This window comes from Eubalaena glacialis, chromosome 1, assembly GCF_028564815.1.
Source record: "Eubalaena glacialis isolate mEubGla1 chromosome 1, mEubGla1.1.hap2.+ XY, whole genome shotgun sequence".
NCBI classification, from domain to species: domain Eukaryota; kingdom Metazoa; phylum Chordata; class Mammalia; order Artiodactyla; family Balaenidae; genus Eubalaena; species Eubalaena glacialis.
Window position 1 is genome coordinate 33,192,754 of NC_083716.1, and position 16,939 is coordinate 33,209,692.

The 16,939-nt window shown below is 34.7% G+C and overlaps 1 protein-coding gene across 5 annotated transcripts in view; it reads right to left on the bottom strand.

Moving 5' to 3' along the window:
* HELLS (helicase, lymphoid specific) overlaps nucleotides 1-16,939 on the bottom strand; it is a 43,531-nt gene that overhangs the window by 7,472 nt on the left and 19,120 nt on the right. For 3 of the 5 annotated variants that reach the window (XM_061194954.1, XM_061194947.1, XM_061194969.1), the window contains 9 exons: nucleotides 14,284-14,480; nucleotides 11,638-11,734; nucleotides 10,164-10,325; nucleotides 8,451-8,590; nucleotides 8,204-8,342; nucleotides 6,795-6,878; nucleotides 6,592-6,711; nucleotides 5,908-6,024; nucleotides 5,393-5,552 (listed from right to left, as the gene is read on the bottom strand). In XM_061194954.1, the coding sequence (XP_061050937.1) occupies nucleotides 5,393-5,552; nucleotides 5,908-6,024; nucleotides 6,592-6,711; nucleotides 6,795-6,878; nucleotides 8,204-8,342; nucleotides 8,451-8,590; nucleotides 10,164-10,325; nucleotides 11,638-11,734; nucleotides 14,284-14,480 (1,216 nt within the window). The remainder of the gene's footprint in view (nucleotides 1-5,392; nucleotides 5,553-5,907; nucleotides 6,025-6,591; nucleotides 6,712-6,794; nucleotides 6,879-8,203; nucleotides 8,343-8,450; nucleotides 8,591-10,163; nucleotides 10,326-11,637; nucleotides 11,735-14,283; nucleotides 14,481-16,939) is intronic. The other 2 variants (XM_061194977.1, XM_061194962.1) reach the window with 1 other exon arrangement.

Genomic DNA, 16,939 nt, shown 5'->3' on the forward strand with positions numbered 1-16,939 from the left:
TACAAAAACAAACCCAAAACAATTAAGAAAATGGTCACAGGAACATACATATCGATAATTACCTGAAACGTGAATGGATTAAATGCTCCAGCCAAAAGACACAGGCTTGCTGAATGGATACAAAAACAAGACCCATATATATGCTGTCTACAAGAGACCCACTTTAGACCTAGGGACACATACAGACTGAAAGTGAGGGGATGGAAAAAGATATTCCATGCAAATGGAAATCAAAAGAAAGCTGGAGTAGCTATACTCATATCAGATAAAATAGACTTTAAAATAAAGAATGTTACAAGAGACAAGGAAGGACACTACATAATGATCAAGGGATCAACCCAAGAAGAAGATATAACAATTATAAATATATATGCACCCAACATAGGAGCACCTCATTACATAAGGCAACTGTTAACAGCTATAAAAGAGGAAATTGACAGTAACACAATAATAGTGGGGGACTTTAACACCTCACTTACACCAATGGACAGATCATCCAAAATGAAAATAAATAAGGAAACAGAAACTTTAAATGACACAATAAACCAGATAGATTTAATTGATATTTGTAGGACATTCCATCCAAAAACAGCAGATTACACGTTCTTCTCAAGTGCGCACGGAACATTCTCCAGGATAGATCACATCTTGGGTCACAAATCAAGCCTCAGTAAATTTAAGAAAATTGAAATCATATCAAGCATCTTTTCTGACCACAACGCTATGAGATTAGAAATGAATTACAGGGGAAAAAACGTAAAATACACAAACACATGGAGGCTAAACAATACGTTACAAAATAACCAAGAGATCACTGAAGAAATCAAAGAGGAAATCAAAAAATACCTAGAGACAAATGACAATGAAAACACGACAACCCAAAACCTATGGGATGCAGCAAAAGCAGTTCTAAGAGGGAAGTTTATAGCTATACAGGCCTACCTAAAGAAACAAGAAAAATCTCAAGTAAACAATCTAACCTGACACCTAAAGAAACTAGAGAAAGAAGAACAAACAAAACCCAAAGTTAGCAGAAGGAAAGAAATCATAAAGATCAGAGCGGAAATAAATGAAATAGAAACAAAGAAAACAATAGCAAAGATCAATAAAACTAAAAGCTGGTTCTTTAAGAAGATAAACAAAATTGATAAACCTTTAGCCAGACTCATCAAGAAAAAGAGGGAGAGGACTCAAATCAATAAAATCAGAAATGAAAAAGGAGAAGTTACAACAGACACCGCAGAAATACAAAGCATCCTAAGAGACTACTACAAGCAACTTTATGCCAATAAAATGGACAACCTGGAAGAAATGGACAAATTCTTAGAAAGGTATAACCTTCCAAGACTGAACCAGGAAGAAGCAGAAAATATGAACAGACCAATCACAAGTAATGAAATTGAAACTGTGATTAAAAATCTTCCAACAAACAAAAGTCCAGGACCAGATGGCTTCACAGGTGAATTCTATCAAACATTTAGAGAAGAGCTAACACCTATCCTTCTCAAACTCTTCCAAAAAATTGCAGAGGAAGGAACACTCCCAAACTCATTCTATGAGGCCACCATCACCCTGATACCAAAACCAGACAAAGACACTACAAAAAAAGAAAATTACAGACCAATATCACTGATGAATATAGATGCAAAAATCTTCAACAAAATACTAGCAAACAGAATCCAACAACACATTAAAAGGATCATACACCACGATCAAGTGGGATTTATCCCAGGGATGCGAGGATTCTTCAATATACGCAAATCAATCAATGTGATACACCATATTAACAAATTGAAGAATAAAAACCATATGATCATCTCAATAGATGCAGAAAAAGCTTTTGACAAAATTCAACACCCATTTATGATAAAAACTCTCCAGAAAGTGGGCATAGAGGGAACCTACCTCAACATAATAAAGGCCATATATGACAAACCCACAGCAAACATTCTCAACGGTGAAAAACTGAAAGCATTTCCTCTAAGATCAGGAACGAGACAAGGATGTCCACTGTCACCACTATTATTCAACATAGTTCTGGAAGTCCTAGCCACGGCAATCAGAGGAGAAAAAGAAATAAAAGGAATACAAATTGGAAAAGAAGAAGTAAAACTGTCACTGTTTGCAGATGACATGATACTATACATAGAGAATCCTAAAACTGCCACCAGAAAACTGCTAGAGCTAATTAATGAATATGGTAAAGTTGCAGGATACAAAATTAATGCACAGAAATCTCTTGCATTCCTATACACTAATGATGAAAAATCTGAAAGAGAAATTATGGAAACACTCCCATTTACCATTGCAACAAAAAGAATAAAATACCTAGGAATAAACCTACCTAGGGAGACAAAAGACCTGTATGCAGAAAACTATAAGACACTGATGAAAGAAATTAAAGATGATACCAACAGATGGAGAGATATACCATATTCTTGGATTGGAAGAATCAACATTGTGAAAATGACTATACTACCCAAAGCAATCTACAGATGCAATGCAATCCCTATCAAATTACCAATGGCATTTTTTACGGAACTAGAACAAATCATCTTAAAATTTGTATGGAGACACAAAAGACCCCGAATAGCCAAAGCAATCTTGAGGGAAAAAAACGGAGCTGGAGGAATCAGACTCCCTGACTTCAGACTATACTACAAAGCTACAGTAATCAAGACAATATGGTACTGGCACAAAAACAGAAACATAGATCAATGGAACAAGATAGAAAGCCCAGAGATAAACCCACGCACCTATGGTCAACTAATCTATGACAAAGGAGGCAAAGATATACAATGGAGAAAAGACAGCCTCTTCAATAAGTGGTGCTGGGAAAACTGGACAGCTACATGTAAAAGAATGAAATTAGAATACTCCCTAACACCATACACAAAAATAAACTCAAAATGGATTAGAGACCTAAATGTAAGACTGGACACTATAAAACTCTTAGAGGAAAACATAGGAAGAACACTCTTTGACATAAATCACAGCAAGATCTTTTTTGATCCACCTCCTAGAGTAATGGAAATAAAAACAAAAATAAACAAATGGGACCTAATGAAACTTCAAAGCTTTTGCACAGCAAAGGAAACCATAAACAAGACGAAAAGACAACCCTCAGAATGGGAGAAAATACTTGCAAACGAATCAACGGACAAAGGATTAATCTCCAAAATATATAAACAGCTCATTCAGCTCAATATTAAAGAAACAAACACCCCAATCCAAAAATGGGCAGAAGACCTAAATAGACATTTCTCCAAAGAAGACATACAGACGGCCACGAAGCACATGAAAAGATGCTCAACATCACTAATTATTAGAGAAATGCAAATCAAAACTACAATGAGGTATCACCTCACACCAGTTAGAAGGGGCATCATCAGAAAATCTACAAACAACAAATGCTGGAGAGGGTGTGGAGAAAAGGGAACCCTCTTGCACTGTTGGTGGGAATGTAAATTGATACAGCCACTATGGAGAACAATATGGAGGTTCCTTAAAAAACTAAAAATAGAATTACCATATGACCCAGCAATCCCACTACTGGGCATATACCCAGAGAAAACCGTAATTCAAAAAGACACATGCACCCAAATGTTCATTGCAGCACTATTTACAATAGCCAGGTCATGGAAGCAACCTAAATGCCCATCAACAGACGAATGGATAAAGAAGTTGTGGTACATATATACAATGGAATATTACTCAGCCATAAAAAGGAACGAAATTGAGTCATTTGTTGAGACGTGGATGGATCTAGAGACTGTCATACAGAGTGAAGTAAGTCAGAAAGAGAAAAACAAATATCGTATATTAACGCATGTATGTGGAACCTAGAAAAATGGTACAGATGAACCGGTTTGCAGGGCAGAAGTTGAGACACAGATGTAGAGAACAGACATATGGACACCAAGGGGGGAAAACTGCGGTGGGGTGGGGATGGTGGTGTGCTGAATTGGGCGATTGGGATTGACATGTATACACTGATGTGTATAAAATTGATGACTAATAAGAACCTGCAGTATAAACAAACAAACAAAACAACTAATACTAAACTTTCATTGGGTTATTTGTATGGAAATATGTTAATATAAATGTTTCAGACATTACATGAAATTTCTAAAAATCTTATATGTTCTGGTATAATGTTATAAGTCATAATCCTAGTTATTATTTTAAAATGTATATCTCAGAAATAACTAATTTTCTTGTCAACTGCATTATTATGAACTTTCATCAAATCTTTAACCGTGGTCATTTTTAAGTCTTTTGTCATTTACAGACAGTTCTGGGTGTACTCTGATGCTTTTGTAAATATGTTCCTATAAAAGGGTTTCATCTTCAGGAAATTCATGGAAAAGACTCTGACAAGTACAGGTTTCTGGTACCTGACTGTACTGCTGAACTGAATGAATAAGCATTTTCAGAACTCTAATGAAAAACTGATGAACTCATAAAAGTGCTAACAAAAGATCAAGATGAAAAAAAAAAATTAATTACATGGGACTGAGTGAACTGATGAGGATGAGTATAATTTTTGTGACTTTCTGTTTGAATTTAAAAAAAGAAAAAATCCCACAAGGACTCAGAGGCAAAGAATATACAAATCAATTTTCACTGCAAAGTAAAGGAGCTGTTACAGTGGAGGATTACTGGACTGAATGTCAATATTATGACATAGTATGAGTGTGTTTCATGTTTGGTAATTGCAATCATTGTTGCTTTTGTTGTGGTCATCCATGTACAATGCTTGGTGTCAGTCTATTTATCTCTTGTAAAAATAAAATACAGTGTGTGTGAAAACAAAAAAAACAAAAAAAAAAAAAACAAAAAACTAGTGGTTAGTTGGGGAGAAGTGGGGTAAGGTAGGGGTAGAGGATTAAGAGATATAAACTGCTATGTATAAAATAAAGAAGCAATAAGGAGATTTTGTACAGCACAGATAATGACTTTATAAAAATACAGTCATTATTTTTTAATAACTTTAAATGGAGTATAAGCTATAAAAATTGTGAATCACTATGTTGTACACCTGAAACTAATATTAGAAATCAACTATACTTCAATAAAAAAAAGTTTCTTTTTTTTAATGAAAAAAAGAATAATCAGTAACATCATGTCAATCCCCATGACAGTTTAAGATATGGCACTATGAAAGTATACTTGATACTCTTCACTGCCCCATTGCTCCTCATTTTAGACGCTAGTATTTTTCATTATGTCTATGGTCACACCAACCCAGCTTAGGTCTTCACAGCTCCAAATTCCCCACTGCCTATTTAAATCCTGCACTGATTTCTTTTATAAAAAAGTAACAATAACAAAAATTCACAACACACAATAGACAACTTAAGCAAAAAAAGTACTACAAAATGTTATTTACTTTTGTGGATGATCAACTTTTCCAGTTTTCTTTTAGCAGCTGCTCTTTCCACAATTTTCTGATCAATAGTATTTGCTGTAACAAGACGATATACAACAACTGGCTTTGTCTGACCAATTCTATGACATCTATCCTGGGCCTGAAGATCAGACTGGGGGTTCTTAAAGTTAAAAAGAAAAATAACATTTAACAGTTTAAGGTTAAAATTATTTAAACTCATACTATGTGGGTAAAGTCAATGAGCATGATCCAATCAGAATCTTTGTTTAAAAAGATTGATTAAAATTGAGTTAAGGTACTGTTTAAGTGCCTTAACTCAATTTAGACTTCTAGAGTGACTTCAGTGATAAAGTACGTTCAAGTCTTTACACACTGGACACTGGACAAAGAAATGATTTTCATCTTAAAGTAGATAACCTTTTCAAAACAGAAAAATGAAATTACAAAGTGTACAACGAAAGATTAAAAATTCAGAATGGAAATATAATCAGTATATTGCTACACTTCCAACTTACCCAATCACTATCATAAATGATAACAGTATCTGCTGCAGTCAAATTAATGCCCAGACCACCAGCTCGTGTACTCACTAAAAAGATAAACACATCTGGATCTGTGTTGAAGCTGTGCATCTAAAAGCAAAAGGGATGTAAACGTAAGGAAGTAAGAAAGAAAGAAACTATTCCTGCCTGGAATGTGGATATAGAGCTGCATATTAATCAGCTATCTTATAACCATTTGTTTACCAGCAAAGGAAGGGGGAGGGCAGTGGTGTCCCAAGGGATATAATAAGCCAGCATTCTTCATGCTGGGTGTGAGTTCTTAAGCATCCATAGGACTTTTGATGTGGGATAAATAAATACTGAAAGCCACAGCAGCCATAAAGTTGAAAATGACCAATTTGGTGGAAAGAGATAAAATTATCAGACTCAACTCCCATGAAACAAAAAATCATGATCATGCCTATTGCCCAGGTTGTGGCAATAAACCAGAGGCCCTAGGATGTAGGTCCTTTTTTTTTTTTGGCCGTGCCATGCGGGATGTGGGATCTTAGTTCCCCAATCGAACCTGCAGTGAAGCACCGAGTCTTAACAACTGGACCGCCAGGGAAGTCCCTAGGTCAATTTTGAACATTACTTCAGAAATCAAGACAGGAGTTACAGAAAAGAATTAAGTATGTATGACATAAGCAGTCTTACATTTTTTTCTCTCTCTGAATAAGACATGGATCCATCAAGCCTGCTAAAGTTGAAATTTCTAAAGTGACAGTAATCCATCAAAATGTCCAACATTCTTGTCATTTGTGAAAAAAGCAGCACCTGAAATTTAAATATATCTTAGTATCTATACTGATGAATGAAGAATAATTAAACAACCAAAAATCCAATCAAAAGTACCATACCTTATGACCTCTGGTTTTTAGTTCTGGCAGCATTCGATCCAAAATTAAGAATTTCCCAGAATTTGTTACCAACTCTTCATCAATCTTAAAAGTGGGCAAAGAAAGGAAAAAAAAAATGTCACAACAACTGCTAATAATCTGTTTTTGTCAAAATAAAAACCATGTTAACAGTTTAATTTTCAATGACAAATAAGTCCCTATAAAACTTTTTAAATTGACCTTCTTATTTGATCTTTTTTATCAGAAGATAAAAAAGGAAAAGGAAAGACATACTCAAGGAAAGACATACCCTACAATTTAAAACCAATGATTTCACAAAAAACAAAATTAGGTTTAAGTGTGTAATCTATCCTCCCCACCCCTCTCCCCAAAACTCTGTAAAACAGAGCATTAAGTTCAAACTTACTTAATGTTGAGGTTTATTCTTTATAACTGAGTACACTTTCAACCAAATGCGTATGAAAATTACTGCTAAAACTCTCAGTAGAAATTAAGGAAAGTATAAGAGCTTATAAGCAACCTAAGTATCCAAGATGAAATTTTTAACCTTCTGGTGAATATTAATTACCTTCAGAGATTATCTTCTTCCTTACTCAATGAAAAGCTTTAAAGCAGTGGTTCTCAAATAGGGGCAATTTTGCCCTCCACCCCCAGGGTATATTTGGCAGTGCCTGGAAGATACTTTAGGTTGACACAACTGGGGGAGGGAAATATTTTGGCATCTAGTGGCTAGAGGCTAGAGATGCTGGACAAATGGCCTATAGTCCACAAGACAGCACTTCCTTAACAAAGAATTATCTGGCCCAAAATGTGAATATTGACAAGGGTAAAGAACCCTGCTGTAAACTAGTACAAAACAGGGTTATTGAGGGTTACTGAGAACTGATTTCCTTTACTACTAGGTTGTTTTTCCATCAACTGCCTAAGAAAGCAGTTTCATTCATTTAATCTGAAAGCCCACAAATCAACATAACTTTTTGCTCTCTTCTGTGGCTATTTGTTGAGATTTAAGCAATGAGCAGCCAGACTGATTTTGACAAGCTGAATACTAATTAAAAGGAATACTGAAAAGGTGACAACAATCTCCAAAATAGACAGCAACTAAAACACAGAGTGGAAATCAACTGTGTTACTTAAAAACTTATATTTCCAATATCACTCTAAATTTAGGAGGATTCCTAGCTGTTTACATAAAATATATAAATAAAAATATTAGTTAGCTTACATATAGAAAACCACCTTTATTCTAACATTCATAAAGTTCTCTCAATTTGGGGGGAGGAAGACAATCTTCATATGACAAACATAACAGTATTTACTGTAAGTAATAATAATAATTTAAAAAATGACTTTCACCCAACATAAAAAGTTACAGAAATCAAAACAGTATATTATTAAATAGTATTCACCTTAAACTCTTGAGTGACCGGGTCTATAGGGTACTCAATCAAATATGGATGATTACAGCACTTACGAAGTAGCATCATTATATTCTGCAGCTTCAGATTAACTTCAGATTCTATAGGGATATTTGTTTCCACAACAGCTCTGCACAAAATATATAATCCATGAATATGAGACATTAAAAAAAAAAAAAAGAAAAGAAAAAAAAAATCACAGTTTAAAGAATACTTAAATTTATTTTAAAACTCACACCTTTCTCGGTCTACCTCTGGCTGTATTTGGCTGATGAGTTTTTCCAATTCATTAGGAAAATCATCTATTTTGCTGTAATCTATTGACTTTCTAGTTCGCCGTTTTGGTCGTCCAGTGGGACTCAGCTCAACTGTTTCTTTCTAAAACAATAAATTAAAGAAATATCTTTTTAAAAAGCTATACTCTTAGTTATTTGTAGTGAGGTGGATGGACCTAGAGTCTGTCACACAGAGTAAAGTAAGTCAGAAAGAGAAAGACAAATACCGTATGCTAACACACATATATATGGAATCTAAAAAAAAAAAAAAGGTTCTGATGAAACTAGGGGCAGGACAGGAATAAAGATGCAGATGTAGAGAATGGGCTTGAGGACATGGGGGCTGGGGGAAGGGTAAGCTGGGACGAAGTGAGAGAGTAGCATTGACATATATACACTACCAAATGTAAAACAGATAGCTAGTGGGAAGCAGCTGCATAGCACAGGGAGATCAGCTTGGTGCTTTGTGACCACCTAGAGGGGTGGGGTGGGGGGTGGGAGGGAGACCCAAGAGGGAGGGGATATGGGGATATATGTATACATATAGCTGATTCACTTTGTTATACAGCAGAAACTAACACACCTTTGTAAAGCAATTATACTCCAATAAAGATGTTAAAAAAAAAATGTTAAAAAAAAAAGCTATACTCTTAAATTCTATACATACACACAAAGTGGGGTATAATATTTTTATGTACAAAATGTTTTAACATATAAAGAAAGAAATAATTTTGTCTGTCATCATCAAGTTTAGTAATTTCCAAAGGCACAAAATCAAGGATCCATAAACTACAGCCAAATGTAAATTTTATCCTGTGAAATTTAATTGTTTTATTAACACTGATGACAATATCTGGAATCAGAGTTAATGCATTCATATCTCAATGGAAAAAATTAAGGATGGATAAAACTTCTGAACTTATATAAAGGAATTTAATAGCTTTGGGCTGAAATGAGGCTCCACATATCTGCACTACAGAGGGTATTTCTTTGGATTGGTATAATACTGCAATGAAATTCCTCCCAACAGGCAATTACTTTAATTTTCTAACAGTTAAAAAGCCAGAGATTCCCTTTAATTAAAATGAAAATGGGATAACAGTCTAATGGTTGTACAAAAACAGAAATGCATAATCATAAATACTTTGAAAAGAAATACACAGGTCCATGGCAAACAGTCAAAAATCTGGACACCTGAACAAAATTTAAGGGTCTCCTAATCTTTAGTTATAAGATAATCACATTCCAATTCAATTTCTTATAATATGGTGGGTAACTAAAAAAGATATTTCTTTCAAATAGAGGATTTTATTAAATTTTTTGGCTACCAACAACCTCCTGTAAAGGGATTGTGTATTTGGGGTGACTGGTCTAGTTGGCAAGCCCTTAGTATATTGTGTGCTTGTTCAAATGTATTTCCAAGTCCATCCCCAGACAGTATTTCAGATGACTATAAAGCAATTAATGCAGGAACCATCACTTGAATTTTAGTAGGACCACAGAATTACTAGAAGACAATTTTTGCTATTGGCCTTATACCTTATACTCCAGTTAGAAATTCACCCTCAACAAGTCATGAAAACAGGTGATGAGCCTTATATAAGACTGAAATCAACCATGAAATTTTCTATGCCAACTGTCATTTACAGGTAGGTTATTTCAAATCCACACTCTACCTCGCTGGATCCAAACATGTTTGCAATTGTACGGTTCACAATGGCTGTGTAAAAGATCTCTTGTTTCTTTGAAAGTGGTGCATAAACAACTACTTCTCGTTTAGGAGGAACTTCAAGAGCAACATCAGATTTTAGTCTTCTCAATAAGAAAGGTGTTAAAATCTATAATTTAAACATGAATAAACATATATAAACATTAAACATTTTTGTATTTTCAAGGAATACTCTCCCAAAATACCCTTTTACCCCTTCTTCCTCTTTTCTTCCTATATAAAACTATCACATCTCAAAAGGTGATATAAAATATTTCCTTGAAATTTTCCGGACCAAAAACCACCACATGACAAACTCATAGTGTTTATCTGTAACATTTTACAACTTATTAATTTTTCAAAAATTCTAGTATAACTTGAATATTTTAAAAAGCAGAAATAAGAAGGTGGTATCTGTACTTCTTAAGGATAAAGTTATAGCCCACAGTTTTTAAAAGTGAGGTTTCAAATTAGTAGAAAACCAAAAAGTCAACTGACCCAGAAAAGTAGGCATGAAAAGTTTCCTTCTATAAGTTCTAAAACTTCAGACTTAAAACTACTCTCCTTCATCAGCTGTGATGACAAGAGATTTCCACATTTATAAAACAGAGAAGCAATAGGTAATTATATCATTATTAAACTGCTTAGGTTTTTAAAAGAAAATCAACTTAAAAAAATCATTTTATATCCTTTATAGGCTTACCTTTAAATTAGTAATTAATTTACATATAGATTAGGGCTCTGTACTTAAATACCTCAAAGGTATAGAGCCAAGCATAGAGAGACTTCAATTTTCCAGAGAAAGAGAGAACATTACCAGTAGTTTAAGAAAAAAGTATCTGTAGACAACAGTCCAGACACAAATATACCTACAGGCAACCATCAGAAAAAACGTGCAAATGATTTGGGGAAGTATGATTTGGGGTGTTATTTTTACTTTGATTTCTGTACTGTCTCACTTCAAAGTCAAAAAAACTTTTTCAAAAAGATTTTGAATAAAATTGTCAAAGCATAATTGAGAAGCTTTTCAGGCCCACATATGAAAACTAGGAGACCTTTGAAAGATTATGTTTGTTTAAAAATAGATAGGATAGATGGAGTTTGTACAAAACAGTAGAATGGATCATACAAGTAAGTAAATTATGCAACTATTGTTGGCAAACATTGCATAAAAATTTTCATTTTTGGCTGACAAACATGTCAGTAACCATTAGGGGTAAAATGAGTATACGTGAAAAGGACAAAATTTTGAAAAGCACTTTACTTCTGCTGTAACGCCATGAGACCTCTAGGGGAGGGAAAAGGGCAGGAGAGTAAGTTAAATTTGGGGGTGGGGGGGCTCACTTTTCAAATTCTACCACAATGGGATGAACAGGTAATTTCTAGGGTTCCTTTTTCATTCTATGAGTCTCTAGTAAGCAGAATAAGAAAAAAGTCAAAACCTGGTGCAGCATATGCAATACATTCTGTTCTCTTTCTTTAGCAATAATATCTTCAGCAGTTTCAGAAAGACTAGTGATATCAAACCAAGATTCAAAGCTGTAAAAGAAAAAAATTATTACAAGTTAACCTAACACATAAATCAATTATATTAACATGATATATGTTTTGCATTTTCAACTTTGTATTAATCTGTGTATTATGAAGCAGATATTTTCTTAAAGGGAACATTTTTTCTGATTTATAATTATCTTTTTTTTTTTTACATCTTTATCAGAGTATAATTGCTTTACAGTGGTGTGTTAGTTTCTGCTTTATAACAAAGTGAACAGCTATACATATACATATACATATATCCCCATATCCCCTCCCCTCTTGCGTCTCCCTCCCACCCTCCCTATCCCACCTCTCTAGGTGGTCACAAAGCACTAAGCTGATCTTCCTGTGCTATGTGGATGCTTCCCACTAGCTATCTATTTTACATTTGGTAGTGTATATATGTCCATGCCACTCTCTCACTTCATCCCAGCTTACCCTTTCCACTCCCCATGCCCTCAAGTCCATTCTCTACATCTGCATCTTTATTCCTGTCCTGCCCCTAGGTTCTTCAGACCTTTTTTTTTTTTAGATTCCAATAAATATATTATCTTAACAATAGTATGAACATCGAATAAACATTAAAGTACCCATTTTTTCCTCTTTTTTAAAGGCAGACTTCATTAGGATATGTCTGGAGTCTTGGAAGCGTGACTATCCCATGTTCTCCTACAGATGGACCTTGAGATGGGTCCTCCTCTATTGGGGAATGTTGTCCTCTACGACGAAGCACGCAGCTTCGGAAGGGATGCACATGTCCCATGGGAGGAAGGGGACACTGGCCTAGCCAGCCAGGTCAGCCAAATCAACCCTAGCGATCAGTGGGGTGACAGATGTCACAGCCAGATTGCCCTCACATCCTAAGGTACACATTTTATGAAACATTTTAATAAAGTTAAAGAAATGAAAACTATCTCTGAATATCAAGGCCATATGATCTCTCTCTTTAGGTAAAAATGTGACCCACTACAGTGTTTTTAAAATTCAACATATATGTACCCTGATAATGATATCTATTAATATCCTTAGTTCTTCACAATGTTAAAAAAAAAAAAACCCTATTAACATGAGCTATTAAATATAAGCATGTCTATACTAAGTAACACTATATTGTCAGTAAATACAATTGGGAAAAATGCCAACAACATTAATGCAGTAGTTACATCAGATATTCCCCAAATTTCATCACCTCAGGCACATTTTATAAATTCAGATTCCCAGCTCCTCCCTCAGTGTTCTAACTCAGTGGAAATGCATAGGACCTGGAAATCTTGCCTTTTAATAAATGTTCCTTAAGACAGCCTGGCCTTGGGCTAATATCTGGTCACCAGAGGTGGAATACATTCTCAAGATAAAACATTAAAAGTTATTCTCCCATATAAAATTAACTTTCTTCCTTCACTGATGCCAAAGTAAGTATAAATCAATTATTTTGCCCTCCTGATTTTGATACTTCTATGTTAATTATTTTTAATGTCTGGTAAGATTATTTACTCTTCCGTTCTGAGTATACTAATGGTTTTCTGAAAACTATGTTTATATTTTGATTTTTATGATATAAGCTAAGATTCAAACAGTTTCTAGAGTAAAAAGCATGAGGGTGAAACTGGGAGACCCTGGTTATGTTTTTGACTCTGGCATTAACTAGTTATATTTTTAATAACTTGACACTTGGGTTTTCTTATGTGTGAGACAGGGGATGTATCAACCCCTATCCCTTCAACCTCTCTATCTCTTGTTTGTGAGAAGATAATGAGAAAAATCCACCTGAAAGTGTTTCACAAAGTTAAGACAATAAGGAGCTTTATAAAAATATGTTAAGGCAGGGAATTCCCTGGCAGTCCAGTGGTTAAGACATTTGGGGCTTTCACTGCTGTGGGCCCAGGTTCGATCCCTGGTTGGGGAGTTAAGATCCCGCAAGCCATGCAGTGTGGCCAAAAAAAAAAAAATTTTTTTTTAAGGCAGCATAAAACAGTTTGTCTCTAATTAATCAATGCAATAAAAGCTTTTAAATAATCTTTTATTTATCTCCTCTCATAATTTGTGTCAAAAGTAGAACATACTTTTGGGGGAAGGGGAATTGGAGGAAGGTGGTTAAAATGTACAAACTTCCAGTTATAAAGTAAAGACAGACCAGGGACGTAATGTACAACATGGTGACTACACTTAACACGGCTCTATGATATATAGGAAAGTTGTTAAGAGTAGAGCCTAAGAGTTCTCATCACAAGGAGAAAAACTTTTTCTTTTCATTTTATCTATTTGAGATAATGGATGTTAACTAAACCTACTGTGGTAATCACTTCACAATACATATAAATCAAACCGTCATACTGTACATCTTAAACTTATACAGTGATATGTCAATTATTTCTCAATAAAACTGGAAAAAAATAAAATAAAAAGAGCAGAACATATATACCACAAAGAACTGTCCAAAAGCTATCACTTTAATCCAGCTACCTAGAAGATAGAAATTAATTTTAACTATGAGCACAGATTTTGAGACAGTTAGAAAAACATAGGAAATAATTAAATAACCGCTTACCTACCTTTTCAAGTCATCAAATACATCTGGCAACAAAAAGTTCAGCAATGACCAAAGCTCTGATAAGTTGTTTTGCAAAGGAGTACCAGTCAAAAGAAGCTTGTTATCCGCATTGAATCGTTTTAACTCCCTGATTAGGCGGCACTTCATGTTCTTAATCCTGTGTCCTTCATCTACTATTAAGTATTTCCAGTAGCAATTCTAGAAAAGGAATTCAGGGGAAACTTTTTATATGATGATCTCACAATTTTTCCTAAAAGCAATTTTAAAGATAAAACCTCTTTATTAGGAATGAATGTTTGATTTTATCAAATGGTATTTCTATACCTATTGAGATGATCATGTTTTCCTCTGATCTACTAAGAGAATGAGTTAATTTCCTAAAACTGATATATACTTGTGTTGCTGAAATAGACCTCACTTGGTCCTAGTTCATGAACTAATAAAGTCCACCTGCTGTTATATATTTCAGATCTCTCCATTCACATTCTTTAGTCAAAGCAGTCTGTAGTTTTCCTTTCTAATGCTCTGTCAAGTTTTAATTAGTGTTATCTTGCAGTCCTAAAAAAAGAACTGAAGGACTTTATTAGTTCTATATGCTCTGAAACATTAAATATCATTAGAATTTTCATTCTTGAAGCCCACATCTGAGACTGACACTCTTTTTTTTATCTGATGGTGTTCTCAACTTCTTAGTTATTGGTTTGTTTAGGTTTTTCTTTTCTTCTGGAGCTAATTTGGTAATTTATATCTTCACAGAAAGCTAACCATTTACTTTCATTAAGTTGTCATGAAAATTGTTTTAATTTCTCATCTTTAATATCTGTGCTCTTTTATCTTGATTAAGCAAACTTAAAGTTCCTCTGTTTTACTGTGTAAAAATACAGAAATATGCAATATTTCTGGGAAATATAAGTACCAAACTGGCAACTGTAGGTATCCTTGGATAATGGGATTGGCAAATTGGGGGAGGAGTATGAAATGGGCCATCTTTTGCATTTTACTTTATACATTCATAGCAAAATGAAAAGAAAATTTTAAAATAATATTATGACTTCTTTAATAAAAAACTTGGAATTCTTTTTCTGATAAGGCAAACAAATCAGATAGGCTGAATAATCTCTCACTGTATCTACCTTAAAAAAATGAAACAAAATATACAACATCCTTCATAAATGAATAAGCAAAAGAGAAAACCCAATGCAACAGAAATGATGAGGAATCTGATAAATGAATCAGTAAGTGGACTCATTTACTTCTGCTGCCACTCAGCAATAGGAGTCCTGTACCCCCAATGCCATCAGCCCCTAAAGCTAGGATCCTTGAAATAATAACAAAAATTCAGTGAAAGGGAAAATTACAAAAATTCTAGCCACTGGCAAATGGAATTGACAAGGAAGCTTACTGTTTCAATATGGTCTGGCTATGGTAATCAAAATAATTAGAAGATCTTCATGTTATATTATTTAGTAGAAAACAGGTGTTTCAATAAGCAACATAAAGTATTACCATATTTATAAATTATACCTATATGCTAACAATAGTTATATAACACAGCAGTAGTAATTATCAGGTAGAATTACAAGTGCTTTCAGGTCTTTCTGTACACTACTTTTTCCTATATGCAATATGTATTACTTTTACTGTGAAGAAATAACTGCAAACCACATTCCAAAGTTCTACCAGCACACAAGTAAAATCTGATATACAGTTGAATCTTGAGCAACACAAGTTTGAAATGCACAGGTCCACTCATATGCAGATTTTTTCAATAGTAAATACTACGTATGTACTACATGATTCACGAGTGGTTGAATCCAGATCCGGAACTGTGGATATGGAGGGCCCACTATAAAATATATGCAAACTTTCTACTGCACATAGGGTTGGCACCCCTAACCCCCATGTTGTTCAAGGGTCAACTGTACTGGTCAGAGTCAAACAAAGCAGTAAAGAACTGTATGTGAAATACGTGGAGCAGTGAGGAAGAAGTTCAAAACACCAAAAAATGAACTGAGAGAGGCAATGAGAAGTCCATTTTCCAATTGCATTACAATAACTTGGGCACTAATAAATAACTAGCTACAACACAAAGAAAAACAGATATGGGAATGTTATGCCATAGTAGATCCATAAGATAGTAAAAAATAACTTGTCTTCATATATTCCACTATTTAATTAAAATTAAATGGATAAGTTCTATATACTTAAAGCACTTGTCAGAGACATCTGTAATACATTCACAGATTAGGTCTATGTCTGGCTGATTCTAAAATGGTGTTGTGGAGGGAATTCCCTGGTGGTACAGTGGTTAGGACTCTGCGCTTCCACTGCAGGGGCACGGGTTCGCTCCCCGACCGGGGAACCAGGATCCTGCATGCCGTGTGGTGCAGCCAAAAAATTTAATTAAAGTAAATTAAATCAAATTAAAAAAAGAAAACAAGGAGGGCTTCCCTGGTGGCGCAGTGGTTAAGAATACGCCTGCCAATGCAGGAGACACGTGTTCGAGCCCTGGTCCGGGAACATCCCACATGCCGCAGAGCAGCTAAGCCCGTGTGCCACAACTACTGAGCCTGTGCTCTAGTTCCCACAAGCCACAACTACTGAGCCCACATGCCACAACTACTGAAGCCTGTGTGCCTAGAGCCCGTGCTCCGCAA